At 42.1% G+C, this 20356-nt stretch overlaps 1 protein-coding gene across 1 annotated transcript in view; it reads right to left on the bottom strand.

Moving 5' to 3' along the window:
* The window catches only part of CASQ2 (calsequestrin 2), a 72113-nt gene that overhangs the window by 27338 nt on the left and 24419 nt on the right, over positions 1-20356 (bottom strand). The window contains exons 2-5 of the mRNA XM_012458880.3: positions 17150-17234; positions 13359-13459; positions 11194-11305; positions 5423-5496 (exon numbers count right to left, since the gene is read on the bottom strand). Of these exons, the coding sequence (XP_012314303.1) occupies positions 5423-5496; positions 11194-11305; positions 13359-13459; positions 17150-17234 (372 nt within the window). The remainder of the gene's footprint in view (positions 1-5422; positions 5497-11193; positions 11306-13358; positions 13460-17149; positions 17235-20356) is intronic.

Below are 20356 nucleotides of genomic sequence, written 5' to 3'. Positions count from 1 at the left end.
GAAGCAGTTAGGATAAGTGGGAAATTTAATTCTACAATCACCATCACTCTACTGCATTTGGCAGGGCTGGATGGGAAGAAAATGCCAATGGAACATGTTTTCTATCCTGGGTTGTATGGATTTAATGGAACCAGCATTGATAGAACAGGCACTTGATGAAGATCCTTAAAGCATGTAGGTACTCAGAATCAGAACCCAACCCATTAGCCTGCCCTTGATCTGCTCATAACCGTAACTGGTATTTAGGTTGAAGCGCTGGCCCTAGAGTTAAATCTCTCAGTACCCAGCTTTCTTTGTGGTTTGTCAGGTTTTGGGAGCTGCCTAGTGTGTCAGAGGTCATGAGGTAACTGACCATCTTGCTTTGCTGTGGGTGGAAGGACTTGCTGGGAGGCTGGACTTTCAGTACTGAAACTTGGAAAGACCCCGGCAAGCCAGGATAATTTGCTCATCCTACAACAGATAAAGAGCTCAGAGAGTCAGCCCATAGCCTGGAAGACATTTTCTCTCTGGATTAAAGCGGCCACATGTTCAGTGTGTTGTCAAGGCAGAATGGTTGCTGTTTGCCTGCACGGCTGCTGAACTCAGGACCTCTGTTTGTGAAATGATTTGAGAGGCCTGGAATATGCAATGCTCTATAGAAAACCAAATGCCACTCTTTTCTGGTTCAGAGCCATGGTTCAAGAAAGCACAGGGATGAACAGTGGTTCCTTTGAAACTGAAGAGGAATTGCCTAAGAGCCGACGCTCTGTGGTGGTAACCCGTGGTGACGTGACCTGGGGTGGCTGCAGCTAACTGGGGAAGGGGAGGAGCTAGGTATTGCATAAGCTCTTACACAAGGAGGTCCATACTGAGGAAACACTGACATCCATATGGTGTTTGTCATCAGTTGCTACTAATTCCAGGTCACTATATTCCAAAAGACATTTCATACAGTACTTATGAGGAAGAAATTCCAGCATCGTACTCAGAGATAAAGAAAACAGGCCATGTTGACAGCTATGGTCAGTCAAAGGAGATTTTATTGTCAGGTTGATTTCAAGAGAGGGAGACGTGGAGTTTTTTTTTTTTAACTGTTTTTCCCTCTTCTCTAGAATAGGGGGTGATACACATGATAGGGTGATGAGGCAGGGAGCCAAGGAGGGGGAAAGAGCAAACATACAACTAGTGTCTACCCACAGTTGTATGTTTGCTCTTTTACGCACAGTTCTTTGCAAAGCTGCGCCTATGGTAGAATGGGCTAGGAAGTGATGTTGAATTCTGGTTTTCTGAGTTCGCTTACTATATATTCTAGGAACCAGAAGACTGTTTTTATGAAAGGAGAAGTGATCAGAGTGAAAACAGTAATGATAACAAACATATGGAGTGCTTATCATGTGCCAGGCACTGCTGCCAGTTGTTTTAGGTTTATTCTTTAATTCTCACTTTGATTGTATACGGTAGGAATGATTATTTCACTTATTTTACAAATGATGAACCTGAGGCACAATCTGGTTAAGAAATGTGTCGGGATCGTAGATCTGGAGGGAGCAGAGCCAGAAGTCAAACCCACCTGCTGGTGGGGGTAGTCTCTGGTCCCTGAATGCCAGTGTCTGGGTCCACGTTCTGTCTATAAATGTGGAAACTGTTGTGTCCTTAATTTAAGTCTTGGAAATGTTGAGGAAAATTTCCGAGGGATCTCTTCACTATCTCCCTACCACCATCATGGAGTGCCCTCATGTTTTATCTCTGAGAATCCCTTTCTTTCATTGTTTTTTTTAAACTTTATTTATTTTTATTTTTTTGAGACTGAGTTTTGCTCTTGTTGCTCAGGCTGGAGCACAATGGCATGGTCTCGGCTCACTGCAACCTCCGCCTCCCGGGTTCAAGCGATTCTCCTGCCTCAGCCTTCTGAGTAGCTGGAATTACAGGAGCAGGCCACCACGCCTTCCCTGCCCGCTCTTTCATTATTATTTCTGTCTTGGACAGTAAGGACTGAAGGAGATTTGATGGATTGAAGCATTTATTCATTCATTTATTCAGTAAGTATTTACTGGGGCCTACTGAATCCAAGGCAGTACTCCAGGAGGAGACCAGGTTCCTGGGTATTAGCATTACATAAGAATAAATTATATTATTAAGAAGCGAATAGGTCCATAAAAATGAATTCTTTCATGCTTTTGTTAACTAGTTGGAATAGATTTTGACGAAGATAAGAAAACTACAAAGTACAATGCTGATGTTCTGATATTTGCATGAATTTTGATACGGATCATTTTTCCTCAAGTTGGCAAGCCATTTTAGTTGCTGCCAATGAAACCAACGCAAAGTGTTAGGTTGGTGCAAAAGCTATTGCGGTTTTTGCCAAAAGTAATGGTTTTTGCCACACTTTTGCATCAACCTAATAAATTTAGGTCTTCCCAACATCTACCTTCTCCACTAACTTTGTTTAGAGAGTCGCAGTTTCCTTTGGCTCCAGTGTGATTAAAAAAAGAGAGTGACTTTTCATCTTATTGTTCTCTCAGACAGAGAGAGGAACAGGCCAGGGGGAGGCACGTGGGATTGTAAGAACTGATATTTTCAGGCTGTGAGGTGCAGCAGAGTGGACGCCAACCTCGGCCCTCCGACACTTTCCTGCTCCAGCTGCATCTTCAGAGAGATTGGACCTTCATGTGGCTTGATGTAGGATTAGTATCAACAGATCAGTGCTGGTCCCAAACCTGCATACCCTTTAAAATTCCTTGGGAGGCTTTTGAAAATGCAGCTTCTGAGACACTGTCACAACACTAAAAAAATTAAAATTTTCAGGGCTGGGGTCCAGAGATTAGTGGTTTTAAAAGCTTGTTCAAGGATACTAATATGGACTAGTTGGGAACCTACTGTCAAATTTACATCGGCAGCTATGACATCTCACTCTCTTTACAGTCCTGCAACTCATACGACGTATTTATTGGTTTGTTTACTTATTTACTTTGTATCTTTCCATCTTTTCTTTTCCAGACTAAACTTTAAAGTCTAAAGGGCAAGAATCTGCTTTACTTAATGTTGTGTCCCTGGCACCGAGAAGAGTGTCTGGCACATAAAGGGCACTCGAGAAATACTTGAGTGAATGAATGACTGAATTAATTAACTAAAGACATTTCCAGTAGAATGTTTTCCCAACTTTTAGAAAATTGAACTCATAACCCCATCTCCTGTTCCTCAATAGATTCTTCTTCCTAGATTTCCTAATGTTTTCAGTAGCTTCATAAGTCTTGAAGCCAAGACTTGCTATCTTAAGTTAGTTTGAGGCCTTCTCTCATCTTCTCATCAATGGCCAGGTCTTCCTGTCACATCCACTTTTGCTAGTGCCAGTTGTTTTTTGCATTTTTGTGACTTCATTAGTGCTTCCTTGTCCCTTGCTTCTCCTGGTTTCAGACTTCAACAAAGCACCTTCAGGTCCCTCTTAGATTCCCTGGAGTGTGTTGTACAAACAGATCCTTTCAGCCCCTTCATGACATTTATTACTTTCCCCCTCTTCTGCTCCAGCACCCCCTGCTGGACACCACTGAGGCTCTGCTGGGTGCAGTCATGCCTTCTGGACCCCCCCATCTCCCTTTGGCCACCCCTTCCACCCCAACTGATGGGTGCAAGTTCTTAAGCACCAAATGGCATCAGAGTCCTCTCAGTGCTCTCCCCTCCGTGTGTCTTTGTCTTTTTAAATGTTCTGAAATCCCACAAGGCTATGTGAACACTGGCACTTATGACACAGTGTCTTACAGAGTTTTAGTAAAGCATCTTTCTGACTTTTTAATCTTAGCCTGAACTTACCTTTTTCATGGGCCACAGGCATGAAACTATACAGTTGTACTAGGAGGCACTTCTAAAAACAGATCCTACCCTGAGCTCAACCTTGAACCACCCCTCTAAAAACTAAGGCTTTGTTGCTTGGCCAAATTAATTGGCCTGCCTCTCTCTTCCTTTCAGCTGGATTCTTACCCGGGAGCCACTTTAGCCACACCTAGTCCATCAGAACCAAATATCAGTAATGGATTCAGTTTAGGCTTCTCTGTTCCTCCCTTTCTCTGCTAATATCCTATCCGAGCCTCCCACCTCCTGGGCCTAGATGACTGACTTTTTATCAATAATGGTGCCCATAGCTGGCTAACTGTTACTGAATGCTTTCTGTGTGCCAAACACCAGCTAGGCAATTTGCATATATTGCTTCTTTCTCTGGAGTACAGTAGGATAGAGCATTGACTTTGGAGTCAGGCTGGTCTGAGATTATAACAAGCTTCTCAATCCAGTTACTGCATGACCCTAAATAAACCACTTAATCTTTCAGGGACTGTTTTATCCTCTGTAGAATGAGAATACTAATTCCTTCCTTTAGGAGTGTTGAGGGGATGAAGTGAGAAAATCCATGTTAACTTCTTAGCACAGACTCTTGCACATGATTTTTAAAATTTTATTATTTTTTATATTTTTATTTTTTGAGAGAGGATCTCACTCCGTTGCCCAGGATGGAGTGCAAAGGAATGATCACGGCTCACTGCAGCTTCAACCTCCTGGGCTCAGGTGATCCTCCCACCTCAGCCTCCCAAGTAGCTGGGACCTACTGGTGTGTGCCACCACACCCAGCTAATTTTTGTATTTTTTGTAGAGATGGGTCTCACTATGTTGCCCAGGCTGTTGTCCAGCTCCAAGGCTCAAGCAATCCACCTGCCTCAGCCTCCCAAAGTATTGGGATTACAGGCGTGAGCCATAACGCCTGGTCCATAATAGATACTTAATACATGATCATTATTTTTTTAAAATATTCTTGCTCAAGATCCCTCCCAACTGTAATCCAACTAATTAGGATAAACATTCTTCAAGTTTAGATTATATTACTTGGATCATAGACCTCTCTTCTGGATCCTAGGCTTAAAGACAGGGCCACATCCATAGAAATGGTTCATCATAGACGTGAACTGAAAGCAATCTCATCCCACCATGCCCCTTCCCTGCTCCAGCTCACTAGTGTCCTCCTGTTCTTCACAGAACACTTGCTTGAACTCATCACAGATGAGTTCCCATTCTACTCCCCACCCTGACCCAGTAGAAGGGGAAGTATGCAACCCCAGGAAGGGAGAGGATACACCATAAGGAAAAAGGAAGCATGGCTCAGTGGGCTGGCACGCTCTGGGCCCACACATTGCCCGTCTCAGTGTACGAGAAGATAAGGGTGGGCCATCACTTTTCTTTGGAAGTTTTTAGAAATAGTCTTCCATCCTCTGAATTAGTCATCTTTGTACTCATCTTTCATCCAATCATGATTTAGTGACATAATTCTTAACCCTTCTAGAGAAAGAGGCAAGGGAGGATGGTTAACGTCTCTAAAAGAAAAAAAAGAGTGGTGGGAAGTTCAAACTTTAATCCTTCATTCCTACAACACTGTTCAAATTGGGGTTTCGCAGGTACTCACCCCTTTGTCAAAGGTGGCAAAGAATTTGATGTAAGGCTGGAAGTGTTCAGCGGCTTCTTCAAAAGCCTTGTAGTCTAAGGGGAAAAACAAAGATGAAGGGAGAGACGTTTTCAAGATGCACACTGAAGGATCTTCTTTTTAAATGAGGTAGAGGGTAGAAAGCCAATTAATCCTGACTGGATAATAATTTATTAGCTATTATTTAGAAAGGTAATGATTTAATACTATTTAAACCCATAGTTCCCCCCAAGGAGTTGGAATTGACTGGAATTCACATGCCCAAGAGAAGACCCCTTCACCACACTTTTATGAAGTGCATAGATAGAAGGCAGGAAACAGGGAACCGGGAGGATAAGACACAGAAAAAGACACGTAAAACCCCAAACCAAAATAAAAAGGCCTTTCACTCTAACTCACTGCTACTTATAATCACGCCCTCTAGAGAGAGTGCAGTTTGCCAGCATAAATGAGCCCTAAGTAAGAAAGAAGTTTATCTCACTGTATAAAGTAACCTCAATCACAAATGACATCACAGAAGTCTTTTAAACTTCTTTTGTTTTTTTTGAGATGGAGTTTCGCTCTTGTTACCCAGGCTGGAGTGCAAAGTCGCGATCTCGGCTCACTGCAACCTCCGCCTCCTGGGTTCAGGCAATTCTCCTGCCTCAGCCTCCTGAGTAGCTGGGATTACAGGCATGCGCCACCATGCCCAGCTAATTTTTTGCATTTTTAGTAGAGATTGGGTTTCACCATGTTGACCAGGATGATCTCGATCTCTTGACCTCGTGATCCACCCGCCTCGGCCTCCCAAAGTGCTGGGATTACAGACATGAGCCACCGCACCCGGCCCTGAAGTCTTTTAAACTTCTTAGAGGAAGTACCCCTGTTGCTGAATTCTAGTTTTCTTTCCCTTTTTTCATTTTAAAGTTTTCTTCTTTATTTCGATGCCGCAAGAGGACTTCCTAAACTTAAACTCTTGATTGACTATGGTCTCAAACTTGAGTCCATACTGGTCGAGGCAGGCATGGGATCAGGTGAGCACGGGAGTGCTGTACCTTGGCACACCTGGGGAGTTACTTAGGAAAGAGATTTGTACTCAAGCCTTAGATGTGAGGGTGGTTGTAATTGTGGCGGTGGTGGCTGTTCCGAATAAATTCTATAATCCTGAGAGTCAACGAGCCTGTGATTTATTCTTAACAAGATTAACTTCTTTCCGTTTCATGGAATTCCATTTCCCTTAACTATCAGAAGTATAAGCCTTAGTTAAATTCTGACACCATGCAGAATTTATTAAGATGCTATCAATTATTTTTTAGAATAATGCTAGTTCAGGGGATACCAAAATGAATAAGAAGTTACTGAACTTAAAAAGCTCTCAGCCTAGAGAGGGCTGTGGATCCTCAAACAGTCACAGTGCAGCATGACAGTTGTTACAGCAGAGGTGAAGGCGACAAGCACAGGTGAGAGAGGGGTTGGAAAGTCATAAGAATACTTGTCCATACTGATACACATTCACCCAAATCATCCTCATAAAAGCAAGTGGGTAGTCAGAAATATCCTGTAACCTGATAGCTGGGATCGAGAATTGGGTAGAGGTGAGAAGACGGCTGGGAGCATTTGAAGAATGAATGGAGAGAAGGTAGGGAAGTTGAATGGCTAAAGCAACAGCTAAGCTGTCTGTGTCTAAAGCAGCAGTGGGCTCTATCAAAATCCTCTGTCCCCCTCTTTTCCAATCCCCATGTCCCTGATGAATTTCTCCTCCCTTCCATGAACTCCCACTCTGATGAAAGAATGGCTTAGGTCCGTGTCAGGGGCCTCCCTTCCTGTCTTGGAGAGCTGTTTTGCATCACTTTAAGGCAAAGAATGAAGCAAGGTGACCCCCAGATGGGTGATTCAAAATGTGGTTTGACCTTTAGCCTCAGCCAAACAGCAGTTGTTTTCTAGAAGGCTCCTCTTGTCTTCTGCTCTATTAGAACTTAGGTCATCTCTAGGCTTTCCCTGCCTCCTCGTCCTGTTTAGATGCTGGCCAGCCTGTTCCTGGTCCCTTCCAGTCAGACTCCCCTCCCACTTTCTTTGATGACTCTTGGCTTCAGGAATAGACTCCTGAACATCTAGCTTACTAAAGATTTAGCTTAGCATTTCCTCACCTCTCTTCCCCCCTCTCTCAGGATTGTCCATTCTGGATATTAGTATAGCAAATTTTAGTAACAGGGTATGTTTGATGGCATCAGTTAGAAACCCTGGTAAGAAATGCTTGGAATAATATCGTCTGTCTTACAAAGAAGAACCAAACCAAGTTGTTGGGATGAAACATTCAAAGAAGTAAATGAACATGTCAAAATATATTCTGAAAGCACTGCCCAAGTTAAGTGCACAGAGTTAAGTGTATAAACTTTACAGTGTATAAATTGTATACACAAGTGTATAAACTCTGAAGTCAGATTTTAAAAGTGCTGTCCAAGTTCGTGTAATGATAGTGCAGCTGACGAGAAGGTGTAAAGGCTTTACATCAAGTTCTTTCTGAAAATCCTGAGATTCAAATAATATTTATTCAGAGAAAAGCTCTGTCATATAAAGGCTTGCCTGTGAATCTGCATTCCACAAAAAGGTTGCTATCTTTAAGAAGTGACTCTAATAACATCCAAACCTGTATAACTCTTTCTCTTTATGGCTTTTGGTGAAGAAATGGGTTCAGGAGACCTCTCCCTGCTCTTTCATCCTAAGGTAGGTTCACTCAGCAACAGGTTTACAGACTTTATTAGCTAAAAAGTAGATTTTAAAATATGCTATGAATTATACTTACTTTGAAAATATTTCAAGGGATCATTAAATTAGTGGCTTCAGAAAAGGCTAGGCCTTGCTAAACACCTACCTGAATGTACTTAACTGAAAATTACAAGGACTATGTGAAATATATAATGTACTAATGAAGTTTATAAATTTAAAAACAAAAATCTAACCTTAAAAAGAGGTTAAAATGACTTACTAACAATTTTATTATTTACATTTTAAAAACAATTATTAAGATGAGTAGAGCAATATCTGTGTATTCCTAAGGAAAAGCTTCATTATTATTTTGAAATACTATGATATAAAAAAATTTAATTGGGATTTGTAATCCTTTCACATTCATTCAAATTATTACAAAGAATATGAACATTATATTTGTCAATGAAAAGAAAAGGAATAGCTGTCAGATTGAATTAAGTGCCCTAAAGGACACTTATAGGTGGAATTCTCTGCATTATGTCCAATGGCAAAAAAAGAATACTCATCAGTCAAAGAAAGAGCAGGCCAGGCATGGTGACTCATGCCTGTAATCCCAGCACTTTGGCAGGCTGAGGCAGGTGAATCATCTGAGGTCAGGAGATTAAGACCAGCCTGGCCAACATGGTAAAACCCCATTTCTATTAAAAATGCAAAAAAATTAGCTGGGCATGGTGGCAGGTGCCTGTAATCCCAGCTACTCAGGAGGCTGAGGCAGGAGATTCACTTTAACCCGGGAGGCAGAGGTTACAGTGAGCCGAGACTGCACCACTGCACTATAGCGTAGGCAACAAGAGTGAAACTCGGTCTCAAAAAAGAAAAAGAAAAGAAAAAGCAATGGATATTATCCTCCTTTTTGTCACCATCCACATATACAAGTGAAGTCTCTTGTCTATGGTGACCATTAAGAATTTGAAGAGATCATCATTTAAAATCTGGATAAGGAATTTCATGTTGTTATTTCAAACATAAAAGCTCACGCCTGTAATCTCAGCACTTTGGGAGATTAAGGCGGGTGGATCACTTGAGGTCAGGAGTTCAAGACCAAGCCTGACCAAGATGGTGAAACTCCATCTCTACTAAAAATACTAAAATTAGCCAGGCATGGTGGCAGGCACCTATAATCCTCAGGAAGCTGAATCAGGAGGAGCTTAATCCGAAGAGTCAGAGGTTGCAGTGAGCTAAGATCATGCCGCTGCACTCCAGCCTGGGCAACAGAGAAAAACTAGGTCTCAAAAAACAGCTATATTCTTGAAGTAAGCATAAGATTCTCATTCAAAATTTTTTAAAAATTGGAAAATTTTTAGGATGCAATGTGTAATATATTTCATATTATTTTCTTATTTTACAATGCAAAGTTAATTTTTTCACTGAGCCCAATCCCTTCATGTTTACTTCCATTTTATAGCCTACAAGCATCATCACATTTTATATGTGCAATGACCTAAGTTTACAAAGTCTTGAAAATATAGCCCAGTAGTTAAGTGTATAAACTCTAAAGTCACATTCCTAGGATTTCAGTCTTGGCTCCACTATTTACTAGCTGTGTGATAATGGGCAAGTTAATTGCACCTTTCAGTTCCATCCTTTCATCATCAGTAACATACAGATGATAATGATAACCACCTCACAGGCTTGCTGTGAGAATGAAATTAAGGCATCCATATGAGCTCCTAGCATAGGCCCTGGCATATGAAATGTGTTAATGAGTGTTATTATGATCATTCATCTAGGTGGGGGAAGAAAGGTACTGGGAGGTGTGCTCTCTATCCTAACCTTGGCTTTGCCTCCCACTTGTCTGCCATCCTGAGCTACATGGATGAAGAGGATAGAGGAACGTAAAGACGGAAACAAATTGAGGCGGAGGAACTGAAAAGGAAGGGGCAGGAGAAGCACCCCAGAGTAGTCAGCACTGATATGGAAATGTACAAACTAAAATAAAGTCGCCTAAAGACGAACTGGGGCAAATCTTCCTGGCTAGCTGCCTCCCTCTAGCACATTCATTTTAAGCACTGTAAATGGAGGTTTGAAGGAAGCAAATGAGGACAGGGTTAAGTTGGGGCATGGGAGACAGAAAATGAATGGGTTGTTGATGAGGTGACTAGGGATACTAGCAGGCAGACTGGTTAAAGAAATGGGCTTGCAAACAATTTCAGAATATTTTGGGGTTCCCAGAAATAGTCATAAGCAGCCCACACTTGCATTCCTACTTGTATGAATGCTACCAGAGTTATGCTCACCCCCTCTAAGGCTTTTTCTCTCTCCAAGGCTGAGACGCTGGAAAAAAAAAAAAAAGCCTACTTCATTGGACCCATGCTATGGGTGCCAAAGCAGTTTTTAAATACGTACAGTACTTAAGTGCTTATTCCTCTGGTCCCTTCTTCCTGATCTTCCTGACTCACCCCCACCACCCTCTCATCTCTATTGGGCTGGGCTGTGCTGATGCTATCATAAGTCCTTGCGTCCACCCGAAACCTGGTCACAAAGCTTTCCAAGGGATATGCCCAAGGGTGTGGCTGCACTGTGGCAGGCAGCCTTGGTGGTCAGCCGTGGCCTTGGCCAGCGATTTTTCACATGCTGTAGCAACTGCTAAGCCCATCCCTACCCCAGTTTTCCACCCATGCTTTCCAACTGACTTCGAAGCTCTCCAGCTGGTGACCAGAGGAGCTGCCAATGCCAGGGAGAGAGCCCGTTGCTTGTCCCATTGTAGGGGAGAATCCGACTGAGGGGTGGATAGGCAGGAAAAGTGGAGAAGGGCTTCTCTCTCTTCTGTAGAACACTCAGCCTGCTTTAAAGCCAGAGAACCTGGCCCCACCTTAATATTCTTTCAGCTTTCCTGACTGTTTTGTATAACTTTTGCACATGTACTCCACAGCGTTAGGCTCAGGAAGGAATCCTAACCTCTATTCTACCCAGCAAAAGAGATGCTGAAGACCCATCCGCTTTTGAGGTACCTTATTGGAAATTTAGCCTTTAGACTGACAGGTTGGGGTTGGCAGACAACTTACATTCTGAGTCCTCACTCTTGAAAAAGCCAATGAGTTTGATCTGGTCCTCAATGCGTTCGAAGGCTTGGACTTCCAGTTTGCTGCTGATGATCTCCACTGGGTCTTCAATTAGCTGAAATGCCACACACACACACACACACACACACACACAATGTTCAAACAAGAGATTTCCCTCTCCAATGGGGAAACAGAGTGTGTTGGAGGGAAGTTGTAGCACACTTTGTGGGTGGTGCCTCAAATATCTATTCCATTCTCCCCACAAACCCCCAGTGAGCATACCAGCAGTACCTTCTGAGGACTAGACCTTAGCTCAAAGAATGAGATGATTGGTGGGGGCAACCTATTCCTTCTGCCAGTTTTAAAAAACAGTTTTTAATTGTAAATTGATAAATTATACTTGTATGTATTTATTGGATATAAAGTGTTGCTATGATCTATAAATACAAAGTGAAATAATTAAATCAAGCTAATTAACTTATCCATTATCATTTTTTGTGGTGAGAACATTTGAAATTGACTCTTTTAGTAATTTTGAAATGTGTAATACATATTATTCACTATATTCACCATGCTGTACAATATATCTCAAAGGACAAAATCGTATTCCTCCTGTCTAATTGAGGCTTTGCACACTTTTACCATCATCTCTCCCTTCCCCTGCCCCCATCCAGTCTCTGGTAACTCCTCTCTGCTGCTGTGAGTTCTTGTGTTCTAGATTCCACATACAATAAGTGGGAACATGTGGTATTAGTCTTTCCGCGCCTCGGTTATTTCACTTAGCATAATGTTCTCCAGTTCCACCTGTATAGTTCCAAATGACATTTCTTTCTTTTTTTCAAGAAATGTCATTTGGAATAGTATTCATTTGTGTATATACACTACATGTTCTTTATCCACTCATCTGCTGGATATTTAGGTGGATCTCATAACTTCCCTTGCCAGTTATTGATTCAGGAATGGGCAAGTAACTAGCCCAATAAGGACAGATTTGCTGAAGCCTTTGGGAAAAGCGCTTTACACTTAAAAGGGCAATGGGAAGCCAAATTCGTTTCTATCGTGGAATATGAATGAGGAAATGTGATGTGCTGGTTCCTGCTGCTGGCCATCTTATAGCTCACTTTGAGAATCGTCAGCTTGAGGACACAGACAACATACTGAAAACAGAGTTATCTGTGATTTACAGAGAAAAATGGAGCCAGTGTCTGGGTTTGATGAAGTGTAAAGTCTGCCCTAATGGAGACTTCTATTTATGTAAGTCAATCGCATTGTTTATTGTTTGAAGTGGTCAGTCTTATTTCCAAAGGCCTCCTCCTAGCTGATCAGGCTGGGGCAGCACCATGTTGTCCCAGAGTTCTGTCACCCCTCTCAACTGTTTTAGGGCTTGTGGGTGTGGGTCAATGAGATGGCCAAGCACAATGGGTCATGAGATGGCACGGTTTTGGTAAGATGTAGCTTCCAACTCACTTCTGACCTTCCCTCTGATTTTTGACACTGTAGAGAAAGAACTATAGACCACTGGGTGCTAGCTGATAGATAAGGAATTGTCAGCATGGATATTCAACATTAGGTTCTTTATCTGTGCAAGAACATGTGTTCAAAGCATTGAACTGCACAGCAGTTACTGAAAGTGTGAGTTTATCTATGGATGAAATATTTTTATAATGTTTGTTCCTCTGTTTCTCTGAGCACATGGATATGAGGGTGTGGTAAGTTCATGGCTGAAAATGAGTGTGATATTGGGGGGCTCATTAGCTCTGCCACTTCTCTATGTTGCTCTGAGGGTAGCTAACTCGGGGTGACCTGGCTGATTGATACTCCTGCCCCTCCTCTCTCTTCAGATGGCTGGATATCCCCCTCTCCCCACATTCCCCAGCTCCTCTTCAGCAGTAGTGGAGCAAAGCCAAGGAGATTTTAATATGCATAACTGGTAAGAGAATTACCATATTACTACTACACGGTTCCCGGCAGTTTCTAGGGTGACTTAAAGATCAGCTTCCTAGTAGACAGTGCAATAATACAGGTGCTCCTTAGTTTTTTTGTGAATCCTGAAAATCCCGTCACATACGAGGTCAGGTTCTCTGGCTTTTCTGTTCTTTGGGGTTCTATCTCTCCGCATATTGGAGCAGAGACAGCTCCATGCAGGGTCACTGTGTGTAAATGCTTACATCCAAGAGGAACTCCACCAAGACATCAGCTGCAAACTCGCCATCGAACTCTATTGTGCGATCACCCTTAAGAATATACAGACTTCCTTCTTCATCAAAACCTGTGAGAAACAAAGAAAGAGGCACACAGAGAGGGTCATCCTGACAGAGGACGAGACATTGTGCTGGCTGAGGTCTGGCTCAGGGCTTCTGGGCGACAGTGGGCTCAGGATTAGTGGAACCAGCATTAACCCAAGAATCAATTCCCCTAAAATAACACTTGAAGAGCTCCTGAAGTGGACATTTAATTGGAAATAGTCAAGAAAAATTCCACCTGGATTTCAACTTAAAAGCCTATTCTCCACCCCACCACTGCTTTAGTCTTCCAAAACTACAGCTGATCTCATGTCATTCTCCTTATCGAAGAGTTTTAATGGCCACTGCCCACCTGGCTCCTTAGCCTTGCGTTAAAGTCCCTCCAAAATCTGGTTCCAATTCTGTCCCTTTCATTCTCCCTTGGGTAGACCCGTGCTCCTTTGAGAACTGCTTTCTTGTCCCTTGTGCAACTCCCTGTGCTTCCTTCCCACTTGCTTAGATGAAAGGGTGGGTAGAGGGAAAGTCACAGAGCATTATTCTCCAGACTCGTGTTTTCCTTGTTCCCCCAGCTTGGAATGACCTCCGTCTTGATTAGCTTCTTCAGGTCTCAGGTTAGGATTCATTTTTCTTAAGAAAGGTCACTTCGGTCTCGCTGAGTTCATGCCGCTATTGATCTTCTTTAGCTCAATTTACAGATCTTCACTATCACAGTGAGTTCTCTGAGGGTAGGATCATTGTCTTCCTGGTATCCCAGTGCCTCGTACAGAGCCTGGGTGCATTAGCACCCTACTAATGTGTGTGGCCAGGATGGACAGCTTGCTTCCTGTTCCAGTTGGATCCCACACATCTTTACCCAGTTGTCTGGTAGGTATTGCAAGGACAGGCTCAGCATCTTCTTATTTTTCTGCCTTGTAGCACCCTTGGTCTGATGTTGTGTACCTTAACAAATGCTTGTTGGAAAACCATTTTTCTCCCCAGGAATGTTAAATAGCCAAAGCTGGCATTTGGTCCAACCGCATGGCATCCTTAATTCTTTAGATTATTTTAAAACTATTAGCTGGAGAATGTTTTCTCCCAATGAACTCTTCTGCAGAACTTCCAGGGACAGGAAGCTTGGACTGCTGCCTGCTGAGTCCCGAGGCATACATGAGGTATAAGGAGCCCCTGGCACATGGTGGGGGAATGGTGGGGGCACTATTCATAAATCAAAAGGAGCAATATGGCAGGTATTCTTTTTTGTTTGTTTGTTTTTTATTTTTTGAGACAAGGTTTCCCTCTGTCACCTAGGCTGGATTGCAGGGCCATGATCATGGCTCCTGCCTCAGCCTCTTGAGGAGCTGAGACTACAGGCATGTGCTACCATGCTGGCTGATTTTTTTTTTTTTAAGAGACAAGGTCTGGCTATGTTGCCCAGGTTGGTCTCAACGCTCTGGGATTACAGGCATGGGACATTGTGTCCGGTCCTGCCAGATTTTCTTGATGTCAATGATGGCTGATCTCAAAAGGTGCCCTAGGGAACATTAGCCAATAGCCTGCTGTCAGATTTTGTCTTGAGCAACACCACAGTTAGAAGGCTACTGCAGTTGTTCAGGCAAAATTTGACAAAGGCCAAAATAAGGCAAATGGAAGACGAATGAAGATGAAGAAGCAGGTTCACAAAGTACCTCCACTGTCCTGTAAACCCCCAGGGATCAAATGGCAAGAAGGAATCTGCCCCAACTCTTTCAAGTTGAGCTTGGAGAAAAGTTTGTTGCAATGTATCGAGCCCCTCATATTCTTTGCCAGTCTATTTTTATGTATACTTGCCCAGCTTGTCCACCCAAAATTTTTTGATCACTGGGACACTAGCATTTTTATGTAACTAAATTTGCTGGAAATTCTCCCAAATTCAACTTCTCATTAAAGCAATAGGAAGGCAGAAGAGGAATCAAGAGACTGCTGGGGGAGGAGGCAGAATTCATTAAATTGTTTTTGACTCTAGGGAAAGAGTTTAACGTATTTTGCTCCCATACTCAAGGGAGAAAAATATCCCTTACTATGTCTTTAGGGAAAGAGACATCCCAGGCTTTATTTATTTATGTATTTATTTTGAGGCAGAATCTCACTTTGTTGCCCAGGCTGGAGTGCAGTGGCAGAATCATGCAGGTAGAAGTTACTGCAATCTTGACCTCCCTGGCTCAAGCCATCCTCTCATCCCAAGTAGCTGACACTACAGGTACATGCCACCATGCCTGGCTAATTTTTAAATTTTTTGTAAAGATGAGGTTTTACTGTGTTGCCCAAGCTGGTCTCAAACTCCTGGGCTCAAGCAGTCCTCTGCCCTTGGCCTCCCAAAGTGCCCACACACTCTTAATAACTCATTATAATTTTGTGGTCATGAATTCTTTCTTGTGTCTCACCTAAATAGTCTCCTGTAATTTAAATCTTTTTTTAAAATGACTGGTCTTCTTGAAAATAAAATAGGAAAGAGTTGTCTGTAATTTTCCAGGATAATGGACCTTTATGTACCTGAAGGCATTTATTGAACCACCACTAATCTTTTCTTTTTCCTGTAATTACTACTCTAAATCCAATTAACCTTTCTTCAAAGGTCCTGTTTTATAACCTGCTATTTTTTTAATAGCCATTCTTCACTGGTCATGCAGAAAAAGCCAAATGGGCAGTACGTGTGTGTCAGTGTGTGAAAATCAGAGGAGCAGGTCAGGAGTGGTGGCTCACACCTGTAATCCCAGCATTTTGCGAGGCCAAGGCAGGCAGATCATTCAAGGTTAGGAGTTCAAGACCCACCTGGCCAACATGACGAAAACCTGTCTCTACTAAAAATACAAAAAAATGAGCCAAGTGTGGTGGCATGTGACTGTAATCTCAGCTACTTGAGAGACTGAGGCACAAGAATCATTTGATTCCAGGAGGCAGAGGTTGCAATGAGCCAAGATCACACCACTGCACTCCAGCCTGGGTGACAGAGTAAGAAGAGACCCTGACTCAAAAAACAAAAAGAAAAATAAAGAAGGAAGGAAGGAAGGAAGATAAAAGAGAAAAGAAAGGAAAAGAAAACCAGAGGAGCTACCAATATTCTCTCTCTTTGAGATGACGGGGGTGCGAATCTTAAAGTGCACCGCACTTAAGCACGACATATTGACACTAGAGAGTACAACTTCCATTATGCGGTCACTTAACTAATCCTCACCTCCGTCCTCCCTCTCATCCTCAGTGACAATGCCCAGCTGGGGTTTAGCCTTAAATTTAAAAAGCACTGTTACCCTGGCATTATTACTATTAATACTATCTTTTGTTGGCTGCTTCAGTCGCAAAGAAACGAAAAAATATGTGATGAAAGAAAAGAATTTTTTAACTCTCTCAGAGAGATCACCACAGTGGTGAGATAAGAGAAGCTCGCCTTTTAGCTTGCTGTAGAAGCTGAAAATAAAAGCTTGACTCTTTAGCATCAGTTTCTCCAGGAAGAAGTCCTCTTCATTGTACTGATACAACAATCTCTTACATGATTAATGTGAAACCATTCAATTCAGGCCTGTGTTTACTTTTATAAAACCCTTCTCCAGACAAAGATGAAGGCATGCAGAATCATTTAATATATCTTTAAAGACAGTCTGCTCATGCAAGAATAATTGCAACTGTACTATTCTTTTTGCAAGACACATTCGTTTCTTTCCCACATACTGTATGAGATACTGTGTCTCAAAAATCACACTTACCCAGTTTCTTGGCAAGCTTGGCTTCTTTCTTGGCATCCACCATCACAAAGCCTATAGCTTTATGTTCAAGGACCTGGGCCACAAGCTGAAGGAACAAGTGGAAAGATAAGTGCTCTAAGGGCAGAAAGATGGTAGAAAATATTACAGGATTACTATCCTGATATATCAACAGAAGGATTTTTCTCTATACTTTCTATTACTGTGTGACCAAGTCAAGCGGCAGCAAAGGAAATCTATTCTTGTCCCCTAAGGAGAAGGATGATTTAGGAGAATGCTGAGAATCAAGGAGGAAAAATCTGAGGAGCAGACCTAAGACAGAAAATTTGGAAGAATACGTCCACTATTACATTATTACATACCATTTTCTGCCCTCGGAGTAGATAAAATCTGGATCGGGAGGGAGAAGAATCAGGAAGGAAGCATGGATGCCTGACGAGAGAGCCTGAGCCCTTCTCTAGCTGCCAAATGTACCTGGAGTAGAGTGGGAACACAAGAGGACCTAAGAATAAAGGAGTCCTATGTCCTCAATATCCAAGCATCCCCTCACTTCCCCCGCTCCTGGGCTTGTGAAGTAGGAATGCTCACTGGGCGAATAGACCTGAGATGTCCTCTCAAGGTTTCCTGCAGCACATTGAGACTAATAGAGTATCGGGGGTCAGGGGCTCGGCTCCAAAGGCGAGGAGGATGCAGCAGTGTCCTAGATGGACAGATAGCTGAAAACTACTCTGGTTAGACACCAGCGTAGATGATGACACCAAGCACAAGGCTGGCATTATGTTAAGCTTCCTGAAACGTCGATATGAGCAAGTTGCGCATACTTGCTTACTTCAGGACTGAGATCTAATTTTTGTCATCTGTTTGAGCAGGGACTTGAAACGGAAACAGAATGGAGATGCTACTAGACAGATCGTGAAATATTAATACTGCTTTTTTAAGTTAAACTTTAAAAAATGATAATTGTAGATTAATGTGTAGTTGTGAGAATACAGAGAGCTAGCTTGCACATTGCATCTAATTTCCCTCAGTAGTAACATCTTGCAAAACAGAGGTACAACTTCACAAACTGGATGTTGACACTGATACAGTTAAGATACAAAACATTGCCATCGCCACAAGGATCCCTCTGTTATCCTTGATGGTCACACCCACTGGCTTGTGTCCCCATCCCCTCTTTAACCCTGGGCAACCACTAATTTGTTCTCCATTCCTATAATTTTGTCATTTCAAGAACGTTACATAAATGGAATCATATAGTATGTAACCTTTTGAGACTGACTTTTTTCACTCAGCTTAATTATGTAGAGATTCGTCCAGGTCGTTGCATGCATCAGTACATCATTTCTTTTTTATTGCTTTTTTATTTTTATTTTATAGAATTCTATGGTATGTCCCAGCACTTTGGGAGGCCGAGGCGGGTGGATCACGAGGTCAAGAGATCGAGACCATCCTGGTCAACAAGGTGAAACCCCGTCTCTACTAAAAATATAAAAAATTAGCTGGGCATGGTGGCGCGTGCCTGTAATCCCAGCTACCCAGGAGGCTGAGGCAGGAGAATTGCCTGAACCCAGGAGGCGGAGGTTGCGGTGAGCCGAGATCGCGCCATTGCACTCCAGCCTGGGTATCAGGAGCGAAACTCCGTCTCAAAAAAAAAAAAAAAAAAAAAAGAATTCTATGGTATGAGTGTACCATAGTCTGTTTAATCATTCACTCATTAAAGGATATCTGGGTTGTTCCCAGATATTGGTTAGTATGAATAGAGCTGCTATAAACCTTTGTGTATAGGTTTTTGAGTCTTAATTTCCCTGAGATAAATGTCTAGTAGTATAATTACTGGGTTTTATGGTGGTTACATGTTTAGTTTTTAAAGAAGCTGCCAAACTATTTTTCAGAGTAGCTGTATTATTTCACCTTCCCATGAGCAAGGTATGAATAATCTACTTTTTCCACATCTTTATCAGGACTTGGTAGCATAACCATTTTTCATTTCAGTCATTCTGACAGGTTTGTAGTACTATCTCATTGTGGTTTTAATTTGCATTTTCCTAATGGCTAACAATGTTGAGCATTTTTAAATGTGCTTATTTGCCATATGTATGTTGTCTTCTATGAAATGCCTGTTCACATCTTTTGCTCATTTTTTAACTGGATTGCTTTATGGTTGTTGAATTTCGAGAGTTTTTTTTTAATGCCAGTCCTTTTTCAGATATATGGTTTATAAGTATTTTCTTTCACTCTATAGTTGTGTCATTTCATCTTCTTTTTTTATTTGACAAATAATAATTGTACATATTCATAGGGTACACAGTGATGTTTTGATTCATGTAATGTATAGTAATCAGATCAGGGTAATTAGCATACCTATCACCTCAAACATTTATCATTTTTTTGTGTTGCAAACATTCAATATCATAATCTTTTCATCTTTTTTTTAAACATTTGAAAAATTATTACTTTTCTTGGCTGATAAAATTAATGCACATTCATAACATTTTTTTCTTTCTTTTTTTTTTTAAATTGTATTTTGGGGCACATGTGCACATCCTGCATCCTGCAGGATTGTTGCATAGGTACATACATGCCACGGTGGTTTGCTGTCTACATCCACCCCCGCCACCTGTCACCTGCATCAGGCATTTCTCCCAGTGTTATCCCTCCCCATTCTCCCCGCCCCCTCTGCGGTCCCTCCCCTCCTCTCCACCCCCTACCTAGCCCTGTGAGTGTTGTTCCCTTCCCTGCGCCCAAGTGTTCTCATTGTTCATCACCCGCCTATGAGTGAAAACATTTGGTATCTGGTTTTCTGTTCTTGTGTCAGTTTGCTGAGAATGATAGTTTCTAGATTCATCCATGTCTCTACAAAGGACACTAACTCATCGTTTTTGATGGCTGCATAGTATTCCATGGTGTATATGTGCCACATTTTCCTTGTCCAGTCTATCATCGATGGGCATTTGGGTTGCTTCCCAGTCTTTGTTATCGTAAACAGCATCACAATGACCATACGTGTGCATGTGTCTTTCTAATAGAATGATTTATAATCCTTTGGGTATATACCCAGTAATGGGATCGCTGGGTCAAATGGAATTTCTATTTCTAGATCCTTGAAGAATTGCCACACTGTCTTCCATAATGGTTGAACTAATTTACACTCCCACCAACAGTGTAAAAGTGTTCCTATTTCTCCACATCTTCTCCAGCATCTGTTGTCTC

Source organism: Aotus nancymaae, unplaced genomic scaffold (genome assembly GCF_030222135.1).
Source record: "Aotus nancymaae isolate 86718 unplaced genomic scaffold, 86718_ANA_hifiasm-v0.15.2.pri h1tg000007l, whole genome shotgun sequence".
NCBI classification, from domain to species: domain Eukaryota; kingdom Metazoa; phylum Chordata; class Mammalia; order Primates; family Aotidae; genus Aotus; species Aotus nancymaae.
Note: the sequence above shows the minus strand (reverse complement) of the source record. Positions and strands in the feature narration are given on the sequence as shown.